Source organism: Pseudophryne corroboree, chromosome 11, assembly GCF_028390025.1.
Source record: "Pseudophryne corroboree isolate aPseCor3 chromosome 11, aPseCor3.hap2, whole genome shotgun sequence".
Lineage (NCBI taxonomy): Eukaryota > Metazoa > Chordata > Amphibia > Anura > Myobatrachidae > Pseudophryne > Pseudophryne corroboree.
Window position 1 is genome coordinate 312560993 of NC_086454.1, and position 22276 is coordinate 312583268.

Sequence of the window (22276 nt, forward strand, 5' to 3'; positions counted from 1 at the left end):
AACGATGTGCTGCAGCTTATACCACAGCAGCACAGAGGAGCCAGGAGAGCACGGGTTACAGAGCATTTGCCCCTCACTTGCTGGTGTGTGGGTACTAGGGCTAATAGATACAATTACCCCATAGCACAGTCACATGTACATAGAACAATCACAAAGCTCTATCTCAGTCTCACTCAAACAGTTCAGTCAGAATTGAGAGAGCAGGAGTTAGGATTGCAGATGGGAGGAGTTGGGACTGTAGAAGGAGGAGTCCAGATTGAACAGTAAACCGCCCCCCCTAAAGAAAAGTCTAGATCCGTCCCTAATTGGTACTTTATCTCTCACAATTTTAATCTCTTGCAAAGCTTTGATAAATACCCCCATAGTCAAGGTTAGCTGAAGCCAAAGAACTCAATATAGGTCCCCCAGTAATTCATTTAAGAAGAGTAAAAACAAAACAATATCATGGATTTTCTAATAATAAAATTCCCAGTGCCCTTAAGCGCCATCCGCTGACTTCTTGCCTTAAATCCGCCTCTGACTAGAAAATAATTCTTGTTTAAATTTCCTATAGTAGACAGTATTGTATGGGCAATTTATCAGACAGTACTCCTGGAGTGCTGGCTAGGCTTAAACCTCATTTAAATGGAAATGTTACGATTCTGCCCTGGAAATTGCTGATCCTAATTACACCTCAGACGGCACTAGGCACACAGTTTGTCATCAGAGCTGTTCTCGACTCCGGTTATGGCTGACGTTGGGTTCTGTCAGGTTATTAAACTACAGGCTTTACCTTGACAGTGTCATTTTATGCTGCAAAGGGAAAAGTTGTCTTGAATAATGGCTGTCAAACGTGGAACATTTTCTGGAAATCACCTCAGCAGCTTCTATAACTCAGTGAAGCACATATAATGAAGGGCAGAAATGACCCCGATGTTCACGCTGCTGCGATATGTAGCGGATGTTTTCCTGTCAGGGTGGAATATATTATATATTGTATGTGCCAACAGAGGCTGTTATCAAGTCCAGTCGTCAATAAAGTGCCTAGAAGCAGCCATTTTGTTTGCTGAAACAATGTCCAGACCAGCAGTACCCTAAGAACTTTTGACATTGGGCGGGATGTACTAATGTACATCGCCGCCCATCGCGGCCCTGCGCCACGATGCTGATCACATATGTACTAACATATGCGATCAGCATTGCGGAGGACAGCTCTTCCGATAAGAGCTGTCCTCCGCGATGCACAGCGGCAGCCTGACTTCCGGGATTCGTCCCCAGAAGTCCGTCTGCGCATGCGCGGGGTGACGGGGGAGGCCGCAGGGCATGCTGGGAGGGACCCGATCGGATCCCTCACACAGCGCCGCGGAGAGAAGCCCATAGGATTCTATGGACTATCGCCAGCTAAAGCTGGCGTTCCCCGCCGCGGCGCTGTCCTGCCGGCCGGGGGTTAGTACATCAGGATAATGTGGTAATCAGGGAGTTTACCGCATTTTCCGCTTAGTACATCCCGCCCATTATGAGAGAAAATGCCTCATGCCACAGTGATGTAACCAGCTCCTTGTGACTCAAGTGACTGCATTAACCCAATTTTTGCCTACAATGGCACATATTGCTTGTATTGTCTGCCCTGCTGCTTATGTGGGTACAATGACTGCTGCTACGGAAATGTTTACAAACTTTGTGCATGTTCTCCAATGTTCTGTACTGTTAAGGTGCATACACACTTAGCAATATAGTAAACGATGTCGCTCATTTTCCCCCTACTAAGTGATATAGTTTACTATATGCATACAGCTGACGCCGAGCGATGCGTGGCCCCGCGGGTCATTACCGACCCTTGGTCTCGGCCGTGCATGCAGCGCAATTTGGACTCATTGTCCAAAGCTGCATTATTGGGGTCATTCCGAGCCGATCGCAGCGTGCTTTCACTCGCACAGCTATGACCGGGTCACTACTGCGCATGCGCGGGGGCCGTAATGCGCACGCGTGTCATTGCCGGGTAACGACGAAGGGAACGAAGAAAGAGATCGCCGGATAGACAGGCGGTGGGCGTTCCTGGGCAGCAACACAGCGTTCGGACCCGTTTTCTGAAAGTGGTAAGAAAAACGCAGGTACGTTTGAAGAAACGCAGGCGGGTTAAGGGCGGGTGTTTGACGTCAGAGCCAGGACCAAACAGGCTGAAAATATCGCAGCTGGTAAGTATGTCTAGACCTACAGAGCGCTTGTATAATATGTGAACGCACACCTGTAATAAAAGATTGTGTTATAAAGGGTATGTTTACAGCCCTTTTAGCTGATATTTTGAGTTCAGAAAGACCACATGAAAGCATGAAAAGGGTTCCAATTATAAGCCTTTGACGGATGAGCAGGTACTTATTGTTACTAACTTTCCCTAACTCATGTGCCTGTGTAGCGGTTGGCTGATGCTGGCCGCTTTGTGCTGTGAGCGGGTCCCCCACTGGCGGCTTCTCCCGAAGGTCAGCTGACGGCTGATGCTAGCCGTCTCCGGCTGGCGACTTCTCCTAGTCGATCGCGGCCGGTATTAGACTCCTGGATTTGCTGTGCTGTCTCCGGCTGGTTCCCCTGCTTCTCCCCGTGCAGTCAGATTCACTCCTCCGGCTCTGCGGTTGTTGTTTTTGGTAATTATACATATTATACAAGTGCTCTTATATTTTTATTGTTACCTGGCCACGGCATGATGTCACTGTGTGAAATATCGCAAGCAAAATTGCACAGTGTGTGTGCCCGCTGCCAGGACTCGGCCCGCTAGGGGAGACACTAGGCAATGTCACTCATCGAGCACATCGCCAGTGTGTACCCACCTTAAGGGGTACATTTACTAAGCAGTGATAAGAGCAGAGAAGTTAGGAAAGTGGAGAAGTTGCCCATGGCAACCAATCAGCACTGAAGTAACATCTATAATTTGCATACTATAAAATTATACAGAGCTGCTGATTGGTTGATGGGGAAATTTCTCCACTGGCTCACTTCTCCGTTCTTATCACTGCTTAGTAAATGTACCGATTAGTCACTTTTCATTGTTTTGACTGTTTGCTTCTGTTTATGTACTCAGTAAGGCGATGTGGAAGTTTGTGGTGACATATAAGGCGCCGATAACTTTATTGTGATTACATAAACATTTCTTAAGCTAGCTTATCACTAAAATAAAATGACACACACACTGAAATAAAGACACAGACACGGTAGCTGGAGTTAAAGGTCAGACGATATTTATTGATCGCTGACCAACTGTTTAAACTGTAATTGTAATTGAATTGGAACTAATTTAGATTGCAAAGTTAAATTTAGATTGGAGGATGGCAAAGGAAAAGTCGCTACCAGACACCAGCTCCAGTCCCTTGGATGAAATCCACCAACCAAGGAGGGGAGTACCCAAACCCCGCCTCCTTCCTGCATAACCCGCATTGTGCTGGCCTCACCACTCTTTTCTCTGGCAAACGTTCGGTTCCCGCAGGGGAACGTCTAAATGTCCAACCGCAAGAGAAGGACACACCTGCCGTCCTTCTAAAGAGGGTGCCCCACAATGACTACTTATGCCCGTTTGACCGCTGGTTGGTAGCGACTTCCCGCCAATCTGGCTGTCAATAGCCAACTAAAGAGACAAAACAAATCAAATTTAATCAGGGAGGGCGGGAGGGCATACAATAAATGGCAAGACGAAGTCCTGAGGCACATGACCCTGCCCTATGTACTATCCTGAGACCAACCCCTTAAAGCTTTACGGACAACTCTCTGATCCTATAGAAAAAAACCACCGGAAACATGATCTGCCTAGCAACTGCTTAGTCATAAACAACCAATCACCAAAAGTTGGGCTCTTATATGGCTTCAGGCTTATGCAGCCTTCAGCTAATCTAAAAAAAAGGATAATGATAATAATAAGAATAATTAAAAATAGCTTAATATCATTTATATAATTAAGTGCTCCATAGAATAATATGACTTTATTTATTTATTTATTTATTAACAGTTTCTTATATAGCGCAGCAAATTCCGTTGCGCTTTACAATTTGAAATAACAATAACAAACTGGGTGATAACAGTCATAGAGGTAGGAAGGCATTTTAGATAACTATCGAATATAACCACACCTGGGACATACATGTCTGTTAACCAGATGTTCTGTATATTCTGCATTTGGAGGATATACGCTATTTTTGCTTGCGTTTTACTGTATTTCTTATGAATAGTAATTTATGCCCATTTTGCATCCAAAGCTGCGTCCTCCTCCAAATTAGAGATGAGCACTTCGGGTTTGACTGGGTTATTTTTGGTAATTTTTCACTAGTTTGGATCAGAAAACGGTGCAAAACGTAATCTTTTGTGGACGTCTTGTATCTCCTGTAGAAAGATAACATTTTGTCTCGTTTCAAATCTGAACAAACAGAGTCAAATCCGAACCGCTCATTTCTTCTCCAAATATGTGTTGTATACAGAAACATTTACCCCAAATTCCCAAATAACTAGAGTTTTTAGTAAATCCTGCTGCATCTAGCTCTGTCTGTGCTGCAGGCTTCTGTCTTTTTAGATAACCAGCACCATAACATTACTAGTATATAGTATGTGACAGCATGCCGCTCTGACAAATGTGCCGTGACTATCGCTCAGTAGTCAACAGAGCTGACAGTTTTAATAAGGTTGGCTAAGAAATCCCGGCATTCAGTATACCAGCGGTCAGAATGCAGACAGCAACATCTAGACAGTGAAAACACGGTATCACCGTGAAATGTATCACTCCAAGGCTTGATAAACCTGGGCCAGTATATGGAAAAAGTGGACACTGTGGTAAAGTCCTAAGTAAAATCTTCCCTTAATGCCAAATTATGTCATCAATGCAATAACCAATCATAACACTTATGCAAATGACATTGTAAAAAAAAAGTCTTATCATTTAAATTAAAATATATTCTATGTGCACCTCTACATTTTGGCCTCTGAATGAGGGCCCTATCTTTCTTAGAATCACTGTAATCAATGACGTCTGCATTTTCTGACAATCCTAATTTGCACTTCTGCAACAGAGTGGCCTGAACCGTGCAGAATCTGACTAGATTGTCTGATAGGGTGTGTGTTCTGCACCCATCCTGGGGATTTATAATATTAATGTTTAACTAACTGTCATCCAGTATTTCCTTACAGATCAGTAATTTACTGCCGGTGTCCGCATCCTATAACGCGCTAGATGTGACTAAGTTATTGGCCTTAAATATTTACGTTTTATGTTTTTTTTCCAGTTGGGCCTTTTTCTTATGGTAACCTCAGACGCCACTGTCACCATAGTGTCAGACAAGCACCGGTGGGATTACGTTACCTCTATGTTGGAATCTATTAGTAATAATTGTTTGTAGAGACCTCAGGTTACATGAAACCAAAAACTGAGCTGTTCCTCTTGTGAGGGCCTTGTGAGACATATCGGGCGGCTTCCATGCACAGTACGAGCCTGGACCTCATAACAATGCCATCATAGCAACAAGGGGCCTATTTAACATATAGTATGTGGCACCAGTATGAAACCAATGAGTACAAGTTCCATATTTATATATTAGATATATATGTGAATAATTTGTATTAATAGCTATTAAATGATGACATCATACATTCCAATCAGCCCGGTTTTGTTGGGACAGTCCTGATTTTGGAAGACTATGCCGCAGTCCCCTGATTAGGACGTTCATGCCCAATCTGCAGAGCGTAGGGACCTGGTGCGCGGATGCAGGTGTCTCCATGGTTTGTGGCATACAAAATGTCATTCTTTCTGGAACACAAATGACCCCATTATGCTGCAGCTACTGCTCCGTACAGATCTGGACACTTACGATGTTGGGCGGAAATCCTAAGGCAAAACTATAGGTAAATCTGTGCTTAACTTTGCTGTAACAAGGAACAGCTAAAACGGAAGGCGCGGTTTGTGAAACGACCACTCCAACCACGTACCACTTGTAGACTGTCCCTTTCTGTAAATGAAACGCTTCGATTAGCCTAAGGTGCCATGGGCAACTTCTTCACTGGCTCACTTCTCCGCTCTTATCACTCCTTAGTAAATGTCCCCCTTAGACTAATCATGACAATGTTGTGGCACCTTTGTGTGTTCTAAGGTTATTGTTACGAAGTGCACCAGCACACCTCCTAACTTTCCCAAATTGTGGACCTGAAAAGGGGTGGGGCTTAACACAGATATGGGAAGGGCTTTACACAGATGTGGGCAGGGCTTTACACAGATGTGGGCAGGGCTTTAAGGCCAATACACAGTAGGAGAGATGTGTGCTGAGCGATCTATTAGTGACCGCTCAGCACACATCTCTCCCCCTGCTCAGCACAGCGCAATGTGTGCTGCGTGAAGAGGGGGGCTCACATTACACCCAGTGGGTGCAGGCCAATCTAGCACGGCGCTGTGGGTCATACACACAAGGTATCCGTGCTTCTAAACAATCTAGTCAGATTGCTTCGATTTTAAGAACGGTTCTCTCCGTGTGTACCCCCCTTTACACAGATATGGACAGGGCTTTACATAGATATGGGAAGGGCTTTATACAGATATGGGCAGGTTTTACACAGATGTGGGTGGGGCTTTACATAGGTGTGGGCGGGCTTTACACAGATATAGGCAGGGCTTTACACAGATATGAGCAGGGATTTACACAGATATGGGCAGGGCTTTACACAGATATGGGCAGGGCTTTACACAGATGTGGGCGGGCTTTACACAGATATGGGCAGGGCTTTACACAGATATAGGCAGGGCTTTACACAGATATGAGCAGGGCTTTACACAGATATGGGCAGGGCTTTACACTGATATGGGCAAGGCTTTACACAGATATGGGCATGCTTTACACAGACATGGGCGGGGCTTTACACAGATATGAGCCAGGCTTTACACAGATATGAGCCGGGCTTTACACAGATATGAGCAGGGCTTTACACAGATATGGGCAGGGCTTTACACAGATATGGGCAGGGTTTACACAGATATGGGCAGGGCTTTACACAGATATGAGCAAGGCTTTACACAGATATGGGCAGGTTTACACAGATATGAGCAGAGCTTTACACAGATATGGGCAGCGCTTTACACAGATATGGGCAGTGCGTTACACAGATATGGGCAGGCTTTGCACAGATATTAGCAGGGCTTTACACAGATATGGGCAGGTTTACACAGATATGGGCAGAGCTTTACACAGATATGGGCAGGTTTTACACAGATATGGGCAGGTTTACACAGATATGGGCAGAGCTTTACACAGATATGGGCAGGTTTTACACAGATATGGGCAGAGCTTTACACAGATATGGGCAGGTTTACACAGATATGGGCAGAGCTTTACACAGATATGGGCAGGTTTACACAGATATGAGCAGGGCTTTACACAGATATGAGCAGGGCTTTACACAGATATGGGCAGGTTTACACAGATATGGGCAGGCTTTACACAGATATGGGCAGAGCTTTACACAGATATGGGCAGGCTTTACACAGATATGAGCAGGGCTTTACACAGATATGGGCAGGCTTTACACAGATATGGGCAGAGCTTTACACAGATATTAGCAGGGCTTTACACAGATATGGGCAGGTTTACATAGATATGAGCAGGGCTTAACACAGATATGGGCAGGGCTTTACACAGATATGGGCAGGTTTACACAAATATGAGCAGGGCTTTACACAGATATGAGCAGAGCTTTACACAGATATGGGCAGGTTTACACAGATATGGGCAGAGCTTTACACAGATATGTGCAGGTTTACACAGATATGAGCAGGGCTTTACACAGATATGGGCAGGTTTACACTGATATGGGCAGGGCTTTACACAGATATGGGCAGGCTTTACACAGATATGGGCAGCGCTTTACACAGATATGGGCAGGCTTTACACAGATATTAGCAGGGCTTTACACAGATATGGGCAGGTTTACAACTTTACACAGATATGGGCAGAGCTTTACACAGATATGGGCAGGTTTTACACAGATATGGGCAGGTTTACACAGATATGGTCAGAACTGTACACAGATATGGGCAGGTTTTACACAGATATGGGCAGAGCTTTACACAGATATGGACAGGTTTACCAGATATGGGCAGAGCTTTACACAGATATGGGCAGGTTTACACAGATATGAGCAGGGCTTTACACAGATATGAGCAGGGCTTTACACAGATATGGGCAGGCTTTACACAGATATGGGCAGAGCTTTACACAGATATGGGCAAGCTTTACACAGATATGAGCAGGGCTTTACACAGATATGGGCAGGCTTTACACAGATATGGGCAGAGCTTTACACAGATATTAGCAGGGCTTTACACAGATATGGGCAGGTTTACATAGATATGAGCAGGGCTTAACACAGATATGGGCAGTGCTTTACACAGATATGGGCAGGTTTACACAGATATGAGCAGGGCTTTACACAGATATGAGCAGAGCTTTACACAGATATGGGCAGGTGTACACAGATATGGGCAGAGCTTTACACAGATATGTGCAGGTTTACACAGATATGAGCAGGGCTTTACACAGATATGAGCAGGGCTTTACACAGATATGAGCAGGGCTTTACACAGATATGGGCAGGGCTTTACACAGATATGAGCAGGGCTTTACACAGATATGGGCAGGTTTACACAGATATGGGCAGGGCTTTACACAGATATGGGCAGGCTTTACACAGATATGGGCAGCGCTTTACACAGATATGGGCAGGCTTTACACAGATATTAGCAGGGCTTTACACAGATATGGGCAGGTTTACACAGATATGGGCAGAGCTTTACACAGATATGGGCAGGTTTTACACAGATATGGGCAGGTTTACACAGATATGGGCAGAACTTTACACAGATATGGGCAGGTTTTACACAGATATGGGCAGAGCTTTACACAGATATGGGCAGGTTTACACAGATATGGGCAGAGCTTTACACAGATATGGGCAGGTTTACACAGATATGAGCAGAGCTTTACACAGATATGAGCAGGGCTTTACACAGATATGGGCAGGCTTTACACAGATATGGGCAGAGCTTTACACAGATATGGGCAGGCTTTACACAGATATGAGCAGGGCTTTACACAGATATGGGCAGGCTTTACACAGATATGGGCAGAGCTTTACACAGATATTAGCAGGGCTTTACACAGATATGGACAGGTTTACATAGATATGAGCAGGGCTTAACACAGATATGGGCAGGGCTTTACACAGATATGGGCAGGTTTACACAGATATGAGCAGAGCTTTACACAGATATGGGCAGAGCTTTACACAGATATGTGCAGGTTTACATAGATATGAGCAGGGCTTAACACAGATATGGGCAGGGCTTTACACAGATATGGGCAGGTTTACACAGATATGAGCAGGGCTTTACACAGATATGAGCAGAGCTTTACACAGATATGGGCAGGTTTACACAGATATGGGCAGAGCTTTACACAGATATGTGCAGGTTTACACAGATATGAGCAGGGCTTTACACAGATATGAGCAGGGCTTTACACAGATATGGGCAGGGCTTTACACAGATATGGGCAGGTTTACACAGATATGGGCAGGGCTTTACACAGATATGGGCAGGCTTTACACAGATATGGGCAGCGCTTTACACAGATATGGGCAGGCTTTACACAGATATTAGCAGGGCTTTACACAGATATGGGCAGGTTTACACAGATATGGGCAGAGCTTTACACAGATATGGGCAGGTTTTACACAGATATGGGCAGGTTTACACAGATATGGGCAGAACTTTACACAGATATGGGCAGGTTTTACACAGATATGGGCAGAGCTTTACACAGATATGGGCATGTTTACACAGATATGGGCAGAGCTTTACACAGATATGGGCAGAACTTTACACAGATATGGGCAGGTTTACACAGATATGAGCAGGGCTTTACACAGATATGAGCAGGGCTTTACACAGATATGGGCAGGCTTTACACAGATATGGGCAGGTTTACACAGATATGGGCAGAGCTTTACACAGATATGTGCAGGTTTACACAGATATGAGCAGGGCTTTACACAGATATGGGCAGGGCTTTACACAGATATGGGCAGGTTTACACAGATATGGGCAGAGCTTTACACAGATATGTGCAGGTTTACACAGATATGAGCAGGGCTTTACACAGATATGGGCAGGGCTTTACACAGATATGGGCAGGTTTTACACAGATATGGGCAGGGCTTTACACAGATATGGGCAGGCTTTACAGAAATATGGATGAAGCCTTGCCCAAATGTAGACCTTTGAAGAAAGTGGAACTTATTTGGCCTGATTTTGCATAATGGTAGCCATTTCATTTCCTCACACGTGCAGAAGGATAAACATTTCAGACATATTTGACTTCTTAAAGGACCGCACATTACCTTTACTCTCGGTACTAAGTTAAAACAACACAATTAATGAAAGAAACAGATAACATCTCAGCCGCCATTTTACTCAAGTAACACGCTATAACACACATATCGGCCAATAAAGCAGGACAGAGCTGGGGGCTACTGATGAATGCTCACAGGGCCGAATGCGGCACTACTGATGCCCATCTCCGGCCTATGGCAAGTGACAATTATGAGATAAAATACAATATTCATCTTGTATCACTTCCTACAGAACAGTGACACTCCATCATATACAACAGAATCTATATTGGGCTGATACAGTCTTCTGCTGCTGTGGAACTACAAGTCATGCTAAAGGGTCTGCTACTTATCGCTTGCATGAACACCTGTGTACTACGATCCCCATCATCCATCCTAATGTGTTATCATTTATATACATACCACCCTAATGTGTTATAATTGATATACATACCACCCTAATGTCTTATAATACATAAGGCCGGATGTACTAAAGGAAAAATGCGGTAAAAAACCCCAAAACAGGGGTTTTACCGCATTTTTAAATGTACTAAGACCCTACCGCCAGTTTTGCGACGTCCAGGGTATCCCCTATATAAGCCTATATAACCCTATAGAAGCCTATGGGCCTCCCCCCGGCATACCTTCCTCCAGGCAGCCCTGGTACAGGAAGGAGATCTCCTCCTCCCCCTAGCAACGAAGCCGGGGTCCTTCCGGCTGCAGAGGGGAGGAGGAGGCGATGGGGGCAGCCTGCTGCTACTTCCCGGCGTGTAGGCAGTGTGGAGACCCCTGGGAGGTGATGGAGACCCCCCTGCAGATCACCTCACAGGTATCGTGGGGGGCCTCTGTCACAGCATTGCGATATTGATCGCATATGTTACTGCTATAAGCGTCGAGGCTCGAGGGGCGGCAATGTATTTTAATAAAATAAAGTTTGCATGCTAATTACTTTTCACTTTGTAAAGCCCATAGAATTTGAATAGATAATATGAACTGAGTACAGTGTACAGAATAAAGTACACTTATCCAATACTAAAAAATAGGAACAGTCCCAGGACGGCCGTTTAAGACCTGAAGACTTTGCCCCGAGAATAGGGGACAGTTGGCAAAGGGTTTATGATGCCAGTTGATGTTAATGATGCCAGCAAAGGGAACTGGGATTGCCACCTGGACAGTAGTTTATTGGCTTGGACGGTAAAAATGGGACTTTAGTGCCAAAGTTATTAATAGGACGGACACATAACAGGAAGGCTGGTATCTCTTCCCAGAAAGGTGGCAGCCATGCGGGCAAAAGACGGGAATGACACCTCTAGTAAACAACTTACAGGAAGGGGATTAACCTGCAAATTTCAGGAAGGGTAAAAATAAACCCACTTTCGGGCGATTGTGAGATGCTCTGCAGGACACGTGCATATTTATCTTCCCGCTGTAATGAAGTGATAATGATGCAATGTCAAAGTCACGGAGCTCAGAAAACTAAATTATTAGCAAAAACTATAACATGCAGACCGTGCAAACCCACCCAGAAATGTTGCACTTATACACCTATTACCTGTATCTCTGGTGTATAGTGTTACAGAGCTGAGTGCCGATACCCTGTGGAGGTGGTACATTAATGCTGAGAGTCAGATGCTTTTATTAGACACTTATACACAGGCACCTGTCCTGCGTGGGACACGTCACAGGGATGGCTGCAGGGATGCCACATAAATCTATAGGAAGGGATTGCCCTGTCACCTTGCTATTTGTATGACTTCCAGCTTCTACATCAGATGTAACCCAATCAGGGCTCACGTCACTGTCTGTAATAGAGTCCAGTACCACACACACACACACACACACACACACATACACACACACACGCCACCTCCACCAACCAACCCCAGCCCAGCACAGAGATGCGCTGTGCAGGCAGCAGTGACTATAAGCTCTGCAGGCTGGGATCTCCCGGTGCTCTGTGTTAGTAACACATGAGATGAATCATGCTGCCCAGAGCACCATTACTCTAATGACAATTCATTACAGCGCCTCTGATCTATTAACCCTCAAATACCCATAATAGGACCCAGTCCTGTATGTCATGCCCGTGGAGGGTTAAGTCATATACAGTTTAGAACTGAATAAATGTATAAGCCACGAGCTGTACGCTGCATCCACCTTATAAAAATAGAACAGAAAATATTCTACATATATGCAGTATATATATATATATATATATATAAATAATGGAGGGATAAGGGTACCGGCGACTATTGTTGTGTAAATGTGCAAATAGTTACACAACAATAGTCGCCGGTACCCTTATCCCTCCATTATTTATCTTTCTCTGGCATCACTGTACTAGGGTTGCACTCTTAAGGGGTGGCTGACACCTCCAACAAGGTGGTTGTGTGTGTAATATCTTTTTATCACATCATATATCCTTTTATCCTTTTATCTTTTTATTACAACATATATACCATGATATCACTGAGACTATACCCCACAAGTGGCGCTGTATCACCCATTGTAATATATATATATATATATATACACACAATGCACGGAGAGCACTCCAAATAAAACGATTACCGGTCCCGGTGCCAGCGCTAGGTATTTCTTGCTGTGCCTGAAGACGATATAATAAAATATCGAAACGTTGCAGTTATTCTGCCATCTCTCGTTTGCATTTATTACCGTGTGCTGCGGATTACCCTGTCGTATATATATATACACACACACACACACATTTTATTACTATTTAAGTACGCCGGTTCCCTTCCACAATGCAACAACATACTGGGTACTGTGGGTTAATTGAATACTGCCAAAACAATGAACTGTGTGTGTGTGTGTGTGTGTGTGTGTGTGTGTGTGTGTGTGTGTGTGTGTGTGTGTGTGTGTGTGTGTGTGTGTGTGTGTGTGTGTGTGTGTGTGTGTGTGCACATGTGGTAGGGAGATTAGATTGTAAACTCCACTGGGTGCAGGGACTGATGGGAATGACTAAATGCATGGATCCTGTTCACGCCAGCTCACAAAGGGTGGCAGATGTTCAGGGTCCCTGGAATACCAATCCTCTAGTGCCAGCAGGCTGGATGGGGAAGCGCTGCAGCAGATGCAGGAGAGACTGACTAAGCATGGGAGCCTGTGACGTCAGACTCTGGACTGATATGGCAGTGGGGAGGATCCTGTGCTCCTATAGGCTGGGCTGGATGTGATGTCACGTAGAGTGCTAGCCCCCCAGGCATACATAAGGACACCAGTTTACAGCATGAGCCACACAGAGGGAACTCCACTGAGAGCTGATCACAACCTCTAGGACAAGTGCATCCTTACTGCAAGGATTTGGATATTTTCACAGGGATCCTAGAGGTCAGCTGAGAACTTCAAGGAAGTAAGTTGAGTTTTTGTTCCATATCTCATTTATATTTAATGTTACCAAAATAGGTTTTTCTTATACATGTGTATTACTACATAGCCTGGCTGCATAAAATTGTAAAAAAATTCTAGCAAATGCAGAGGTGCCCAGTTACAGTATATAGATAACAGACTGGACCTGAAAGAAGAGTAATATTTGTAGAAATAAATAAATATCATCCCTGCATATACTGCAAGGCTGTACATAATGATGGGTTTATCCACATACCGTATACAGAGTACCGCAACAAAAAGTTGCAACCCAAAAGCTGTTAGAATTTATTTCTGTTTATACCTTATAGTCTTCCATTACCAGTATTCGGCAACCTTTATATGCATTTGGTTTATGTTTACAAGAAAATCAACCAGAATGTTCTGCAAATATCAAACCAAGCTGGGGAATCTTAATCAATATAATGAAACAGTCAACATATTTATTTTTGCTTTTAAACCATTAAGAATGACTGCAAATAAGTGCCAAATAGTTGATTTTGTATAGCTTTGTCACCAGCGGACTCCCGTGCAACTTCTGGCAATCAATGGGTTAAACATCTTCACCGTATATACACCCATCAACCCTCCGAAGATCACCGTGTCCGGGTTATGCCGGCCAGTCAATGTCTTTACTGGGGTATAATTTAATGGACAGGTTGAGTGAGGTCTCGGAGTGTGATTATTCATTCATGAGGTTGAATTTGATCCATGAGGGGTAATGGTGCTCCTGAAAGAGCTTAACTGTTTAAATTAGTGACAGAGATAATAACGGTGGAATGACGCTGATGCATTCATAATGAGAGATACCTGACATGCAGATTGACTCTAATTCATTCTATCAAGTTATCTCCAGGAAAGCAAAACATAATTGCCTGTATAATGTTCCAAAATGGAAATATATTTGAACTATTTGTGTTTACAACTCCAAAAACTGGCTAAAAAATGTGTAAACCTGGAAATTGGTACACACGAGTAAATAAAGGTCAATCAGGTTTGACCTTTTGCTCAGTGATGTTTTACGCCACTAAGGCAGTCGTAGGCTTAGAATAATGCCATAATATTCCTAGCTTCTTTCCGAGCTCCAGTAAATTAACGGTTGCTGCGTTTTTCCTTCTTTCAGATATGACTCTGAACCGCAGTGACCGGATCAAGAGCCTGGAGAAGAGGAGGGGGAGCATGCCGTTCGCTGTTCACCAACAGCTCCACCGGAGGAGCATGCCGGTGGATGATAAGGAATTGCATGGAAAATCTCCAGCTGGGGATCTCTCTAAGCTTCTCCGCTGTCCCTCGTACAACCCAACCGATGAGCACCGGGAGAGCTGGGCGTCCGACTCCTCTGACTCTGTCATCTCCTCAGGAAGCGATTCTGAAGATCACCTGTTTAAAGTTATTCTCCTTGGAGAGCATGGTGTGGGCAAGTCCAGTTTGGCCAGGATCTTCGGGGGCGTGGAGGACCTCCAGGATGTAGAAGAAGCAGGTAAGACCCAATGCTGCAGGCTTGCAACAGAAGCACTGACTGGAGTGTCATTACAAGGGTCACTATATTTAGAATACAAGTTGATTAAATAAGCAAGAGCTACTAACCACAGTCAAGAATTATGCAGAGTAGGTTTTCATCAGAGATTCCTCAAAGCTGATTGGCAGGAAGTGTGGAGTGCAAAGCAAAAATGCTCCCCCCGTTTATAGATATATGAGTATACAGTATACACACATATATTAAATGTTACTCAGTACTCTCATACATAAGGAAACTTACATTATAGGGTCTGTGGTCCTTTAATTCATTTGGCTTTCGGTTGATAGTCAACTGGTGATGGCTGATCACAAGCCAATGCCTGCTGTACAGTATCTCCAATATGTTGTAGCATTACTGGAAGACACATAGATGTAGCTGGTTACACGACGACTGTCAGCATCCAGTACATTGCTGTACCTGCAGGCTTTACCCAGTGTAACATTTATTCAGTACAATCAGATAACACAATCATTCCTGATTCAGGTTATATTTAGATACATTTGCTGAAGTGAATAGAGAGCTGTTACTCATTGTCTGACAGTTTAACTCTCCGACTCCGGCACATTACAGGGAAAACATTTAGCTTTCACGTCTAGATTCATTTTAGAACCTAAAAAGTGCCACAAATCATAACTGTATTCCTTTTTGAATTATTTTTTTTATAGGAAATACTTATGACAGATCCATTGTGGTGGATGGAGAGGAAGCTAGCCTTCTCGTCTTTGACATCTGGGAGCAGGTACGCCACTAAGCCCTATTTCTACCCAGATAAGATACTATTAGTATTATTTTATAATGTACAAGTGTTGGTAATGTTTATTAGAACTATAATGAACCACCGTTGGAAATCAACGCAGATATAAAACTCATTACATACTCCCATAACCTGCGTAAAGCTCCAATGTTTTCATACAGTCACTGAATAACCCCAGCATCATCTAACACCCTTATCATTTCTGTAAGGCATTGTCTCATAAAGAAAGCTTAATGCGCTTTCAATATAGCTATTATTAGTATTACCATAAACAGTAAGTGATTTTTGTACCTGTCATTGTTGCGGTTGAACCTGAAATGACCATTCTCACCTGCTTGCGCTTCTAGGATGACACCCACTGGCTCCACAATCAGTGCATGAAGATGGGAGATGCCTACGTCATTGCCTACTCGGTGACAGACAAGGCCAGCTTTGAGAAGGCGTCTGAACTCAGAATTCAACTGAGGAGGGCACGCCAAACCGAAGACATCCCTATTATCCTAGTGGGAAATAAGAGTGACCTGGTCCGATCGCGGGAAGTCTCTGTGGAAGGTGAGAAGAGATTGTTGCTCATTTTGAATCATGACAATAGGCCTTTGCACAAAGCGACCTCATTCCATTCCATTATGTATAAAGGCTATTACATTAACTTATACTGGAAATATATCTGCTCTTGTCTTCAGTGTGTAGAGAGAGAGGATTAGTCTGTAATCCTTATTCAGTTAAAGGAAACCTGTCATCCAAATATTATACAAATCTAAAAAAACAAAAACAAGACAAAAGCACCCTAAGCATTATACAGAGGGGACAACCATGACAATTGTGAAGACTTCGGGTGATGTCACATAAGCGCGTTTCACTCCAATTTTATTGTGCAGCATCTAACTGCACCAAATTTAAATATCCACTATTGATTGCTCTTTGATTATTCTGATATCTTTTGAAATGCTGACATTTAAGAGGCTCTCCCATTGAAATAAATAAGGCTTCAGCAGACCTTGTTGCCAAGAATTGGTTATAAGCTAAGAGATTTAAAATGCACCAAAAAGCTATAAAAATTGGGCATGACACTAGAAAGGCGCCAAGGGTATAAATGCCCGTGTGACACCACCCTTTGATCTTAAATATGAAACAAACAACCAAAGAACTCAAACTTAAAAGGTCAAACTAGATGGACCTGACTGTTGTCTACTGCTGTCTGTAACTACACAAGAAGACATGATGTTATTTTTATTGAAAATTAATCTCTGATTTTCTTTTATTTACAAGCTTAATGCTAATATTAATAAACTGTATCTGCATATTTTGGCAAGAAACTGGTGGGGGGGGGAGAGGTGGTGGTCAAGGATTGTGAATGTGCTTTTAACCACCTACAATGAGCAGGTGGAATCTATTTCTTTTGTACATCTGACAAATATATTTAGATCTCATTGCCACAACCAAAAAGGTGGTGCTTGCCCATTGGAACCTCCCAGTTGTGGAGTCTGCCCATTGGAACCTCCCAGTTGTGGAGCTTGCCAATTAGAACCACCAAGTTGTGGGGCTTGTCCATTGGAACCACCCAGTTGTGGAGCTTGCCCATTGGAACCTTTGGAACCACCCAGTTGTGGAGCTTGCCAATTAGAACCACCAAGTTGTGGGGCTTGTCCATTGGAACGACTCAGGGAGCTAAGCATAGCCCCCATGATTAGAGTAATTTACAGTCTTCCAGCTAGTTGGATCTTATGGGCAATGTGCCTTATTGGTCAGAATTAGAACAGAGACATGGATGGGAGCGGGAGTTCAGCTCTTCCATTCCATGGAATTTTTAGTGATAGCAATGGGATCTCTCCTACCAACAACAAAAATAACGTATCCCCTTTATAACATTGTGGAGACATTCATATTCTAAGATGGATGCATCTTTAATGTACTAAAGATACTAATATGTACATCCACATCTATAGATAAATAATCCATGCCATGTTTTCCTTTCAGAGGGTCGGGCCTGTGCTGTAGTGTTTGACTGTAAATTCATCGAGACCTCAGCTGCTCTCCACCACAACGTCAAGGACCTCTTTGAAGGCATTGTCCGACAGATCAGACTCCGCAAAGACAGCAAAGAGGACAATGCCAGAAGAATGGCCAGCAGCAAAAGGCGAGAGAGCATCGGGAAAAAAGCCAAGAGGTTCCTGGGGAAGATTGTAGCCAAAAACAATAAGAAAATGGCATTCAAGCAGAAATCCAAATCGTGTCATGACCTGTCAGTGCTGTGAAACGCCGCTGAGATGCTATTTGTTACCTGGAGGAACTACTTGACTTTTTTTTTTTTTAGGAAATGGAGATGTACAAATCTAGAACTCAGATCCTCATTTCTATATCTTTGCCTTAATCAGCAGGACTGGAGGGTTGCATTAAGATTCCGGAATCTGCGGAATTGGCGATTTACTTTTTTTGCTCATGGACTCATTTGCGGCGAGTGACTTTGTGCCTCTTGACCTACTCTGTGCCCCATGGAAACTGGTTTTGCTTGGACTTTATCAAAAGAGGGGGAAAAAAACATCTATTATTTTTTGCTTTGTTTGGAAACTTGAAATTTTCTGTACGCAGGCTCGTACAAGCGTCCCTATTTTTCTTTCTTACAGGTTCCATGTTCATGAAATCACCTTGGCACAGAGACCTCTGTACTGACATGTAGGAAACTCGAATTTTTGAACTGTATTGCACTTCAATTAATTATTATCAAATGGATTTAATATTTGTTTACATGCAGATTTTATAATAAACTATTTACTGTTATAAACCTCTGTTTCCTATCTTTCTGTGGTGAAGAAAATGCTCTTGCATTATATATGAGTATTGCATCGTTATAACTATGTAAGATTGAGACTTACCAATGTATTAAACTGACTCTTCGGGGACATTTACTAAGCAGTGATAAGAGCGGAGAAGTGAGTCAGTGGAGAAGTTGCCCATGGCAACCAATCAGCACTGAAGTAACATCTATCATTTGCATACTATAAAATTATACAGAGCTGCTGATTTGTTTGGGGAAACTTTTCCACTGGCTCACTTCTCCGCTCTTATCACTGCTTAGCAAATGTCCCCCTTTGTTGGATGTCTATCACACGAAGTTTAGAGCTTCCATGTAAGAGATGGAGAGCACGTATATTATGCTTTATAGTAGCCTGTGTTTCATCTGTGTGTGGGCAGAACACGCAGCGTACAATCGGTGGCGGATGTTGCCACGGGCAAGCAGGACTTTTGCCCGGGGTGCCGCCTTCCGGAGGGCGCCGCACCATGGCAAGATCCGCCACTGTGCCCCCCGCAGTGCCCCGCTGTGCCCCCCCCCCCCCCCCGCTTTGAAGGGAACCAGATGCATAGCGTCTAGTTTCCCTTCATGGAGAGGACCTTTGCTGTGCGGTGCGCGATGACGTCATCGCGCACCGCACCGCATAGTGGCACAGACACTAGGGGTCATAATTGACCTCTAGTGTCTATGCTGTTCTATGGGAGAGACGTAATAACGTCTCTCCCATAGATCGATGGAGAGGAGAAGAGCGGCGCCGACGGAGGAGGTCTGGATCAGGAACGGGGATAGTAAGTATACTTTTTTTTTTTTCTTTTTCTTTCAGCGGCGCTACAGGGGGCATAAATGGGGGCGTAACTGACCATGCCCCCATTTGAAGCCACGCCCCCTATACTTTCCCGGGGCGCCACAAGGCCAAGAACCGGCCCTGCGTACAATTAGGACCCTATTGGCTGTTACAGGTTTGTCATTTCTACAGTCAATACGTTTCTGCTGCATTACTAAAGATTTATGTAAGGTAATATAGATACATATATAAGGTAATATAGATATATGCAATTGGTTAGGAATCCACAATTACCCATAGAGCACTGTGCTACTATAATTTCTAAGATATTTCCCATCTTCCGCTGTTACCAGGAGACATATTTATTAAGGAGTGGAGAGAGATAAAGCTCCAACCAATCAGATCCTGTCATTTTTCAAACACAGCCTGTAACATGGCGGTTAGGAGCTGATTGGCTGGCACTTTATCTCTCTCCAAGCTGTGATTCATACCCTTTGCCCCAAGTCTTTTACTTTCCTACTGGGTGTGGTATGTCGACATAAGAATGCCAACATGGTCTGAGTGTCAGAGTCCCAATGTCTGTATTTGACTGTTGACATTTACAATGTCAATACTGACCTAACATCGACATGTTCAGTATGATGACATCACGCACTATGATGGTGGGGATGTCGACAATACTATCTAACCCTAACTGTAGACTAAACCTAACGCTGAAACTTATGTTTGTAATGTCGACGTGCACAATGCTGTCATTTTGCAAATGTCGGCGTGTTGAAAGTTGACGCTGTGCATGTCCGCATTCTGAACAAGGGGGGTCACTCCAACCTGATCGCATGCTGCCGTTTTTCGCAGCAGTTAGGTCACTACTGCGTATGCACCGCACTGCACATGCGCGTCATATGGGTACAAAGCGGATCGTTGCTGGGCGATGGATTTAACGAAGAATCCATTCGCACAGCCAATCGCAAGGAGATTGACAGGAAGAAGGCGTTTATGGGTGTCAACTGACAGGGAGTGGTTGGAAAAACGCAGACGTGTCCAGGTGTTTGCAGGGCGGGTGTCTGATGTCAATTCCGGGACCAGACAGGCTGAAGTGATTGCAGCGGCTGAGTAAGTTCAGACCTGCACAAACTGTTTTTGTACTGCTCGGCTGCAAACGCGTTCGCACACTCGCAAATCTAAAATACACCCCCCAGTGGGCTTTTGCACGGCTGCAAAAAGTAGCTAGCGAGTGATCAACTCGGAATGACCCCCAAAGTCGTGGACATTCTGAATGTTGACAATATGACTGAAGACTCTTACTGATCTGTTTCTTCTGTCAGGAATACATCGTACCTATTAGTGCAGAGAAGATAAAGCCGGCAATTAAATGTTATATTGCGTCATATTACAGTATTTCATTTAATATTATAATTTTTTTCTAACAGAAAGATAAATAGCGTAAAGATATAACGCTTCTACTTTATGTACTGGGGGCTCTTCAGGCCATGAGCAGTGTGATGGGGGGAAAGGGCTGTTTCTCCACCATTGTATTAGCCATACTAAGGTGTAGAGAAGCCACTCTTCCTCTCTATGTACTGGGGGTTCCTCAGGTCATGAGCAGTGTGATGGGGGGAACGGGCTGTTTCTCCACCATTGTATTAGCCACACTAAGGTGTAAAGAAGCCACTCTTCCTCTCTATGTACTGGGGGCTCTTCAGGCTATGAGCAGTGTGAAAGGGGGAACGGGCTGTTTCTCCACCATTGTATTAGCCATACTAAGGTGTAAAGAAGCCACTCTTCCTCTCTATGTACTGGGGGCTCTTCAGGCCATGAGCAGTGTGATAAGGGGAATGGGCTGTTTCTCCACCATTGTATTAGCCATACTAAGGTGTAAAGAAGCCACTCTTCCTCTCTATGTACTGGAGGCTCTTCAGGCTATGAGCAGTGTGATAGGGGGAACGGGCTGTTTCTCCACCATTGTATTAGCCATACTAAGGTGTAAAGAAGCCACTCTTCCTCTCTATGTACTGGGGGCTCTTCAGGCTATGAGCAGTGTGATAGGGGGAACGGGCTGTTTCTCCACCATTGTATTAGCCATACTAAGGTGTAGAGAAGCCACTCTTCCTCTCTATGTACTGGGGGCTCTTCAGGCTATGAGCGGTGTGATGGGGGAATGGGCTGTTTCTCCACCATTGTATTAGCCATACTAAGGTGTAAAGAAGCCACTCTTCCTCTCTATGTACTGGAGGCTCTTCAGGCCATGAGCAGTGTGATGGGGGGAACGGGCTGTTTCTCCACCATTGTATTAGCCATACTAAGGTGTAAAGAAGCCACTCTTCCTCTCTATGTACTGGGGGCTCTTCAGGCTATGAGCGGTGTAATGGGGGAATGGGCTGTTTCTCCACCATTGTATTAGCCATACTAAGGTGTAAAGAAGCCACTCTTCCTCTCTATGTACTGGAGGCTCTTCAGGCCATGAGCAGTGTGATGGGGGGAACGGGCTGTTTCTCCACCATTGTATTAGCCACCCTAAGGTGTAGAGAAGCCACTCTTCCACTTTATGTACTGGAGGCTCTTCAGGCCATGAGCAGTGTGATGGGGGAATGGGCTGTTTCTCCACCATTGTATTAGCCATACTAAGGTGTAAAGAAGCCACTCTTCCTCTCTATGTACTGG

The 22276-nt window shown here is 44.2% G+C and overlaps 1 protein-coding gene across 1 annotated transcript; it reads left to right on the top strand.

Moving 5' to 3' along the window:
• The first annotated feature begins 13637 nt into the window (after nt 1-13637).
• RRAD (RRAD, Ras related glycolysis inhibitor and calcium channel regulator) lies at nt 13638-18822 on the top strand. Its single transcript, XM_063945632.1, has 5 exons — nt 13638-13753; nt 14891-15247; nt 15952-16025; nt 16388-16592; nt 18018-18822. The coding sequence occupies exons 2-5, from the start codon at nt 14893-14895 to the stop codon at nt 18293-18295; spliced, it is 912 nt and encodes a 303-aa protein (XP_063801702.1). The 5' UTR covers nt 13638-13753; nt 14891-14892; the 3' UTR covers nt 18296-18822.
• Nucleotides 18823-22276: the final 3454 nt, after the last annotated feature.

What these genes read in the sequence shown, in the direction of transcription:
- RRAD (XM_063945632.1), top strand. Translation starts at nt 14,893, where the DNA reads ATGACTCTGAACCGCAGTGACCGGATCAAGAGCCTGGAGAAGAGGAGG. An exon ending in CCAGGATGTAGAAGAAGCAG is followed by an intron (nt 15,248 to 15,951) that starts GTAAGACCCAAT and finishes TTTTTTTTATAG; the next exon opens with GAAATACTTATGACAGATCC. An exon ending in TCTTTGACATCTGGGAGCAG is followed by an intron (nt 16,026 to 16,387) that starts GTACGCCACTAA and finishes TTGCGCTTCTAG; the next exon opens with GATGACACCCACTGGCTCCA.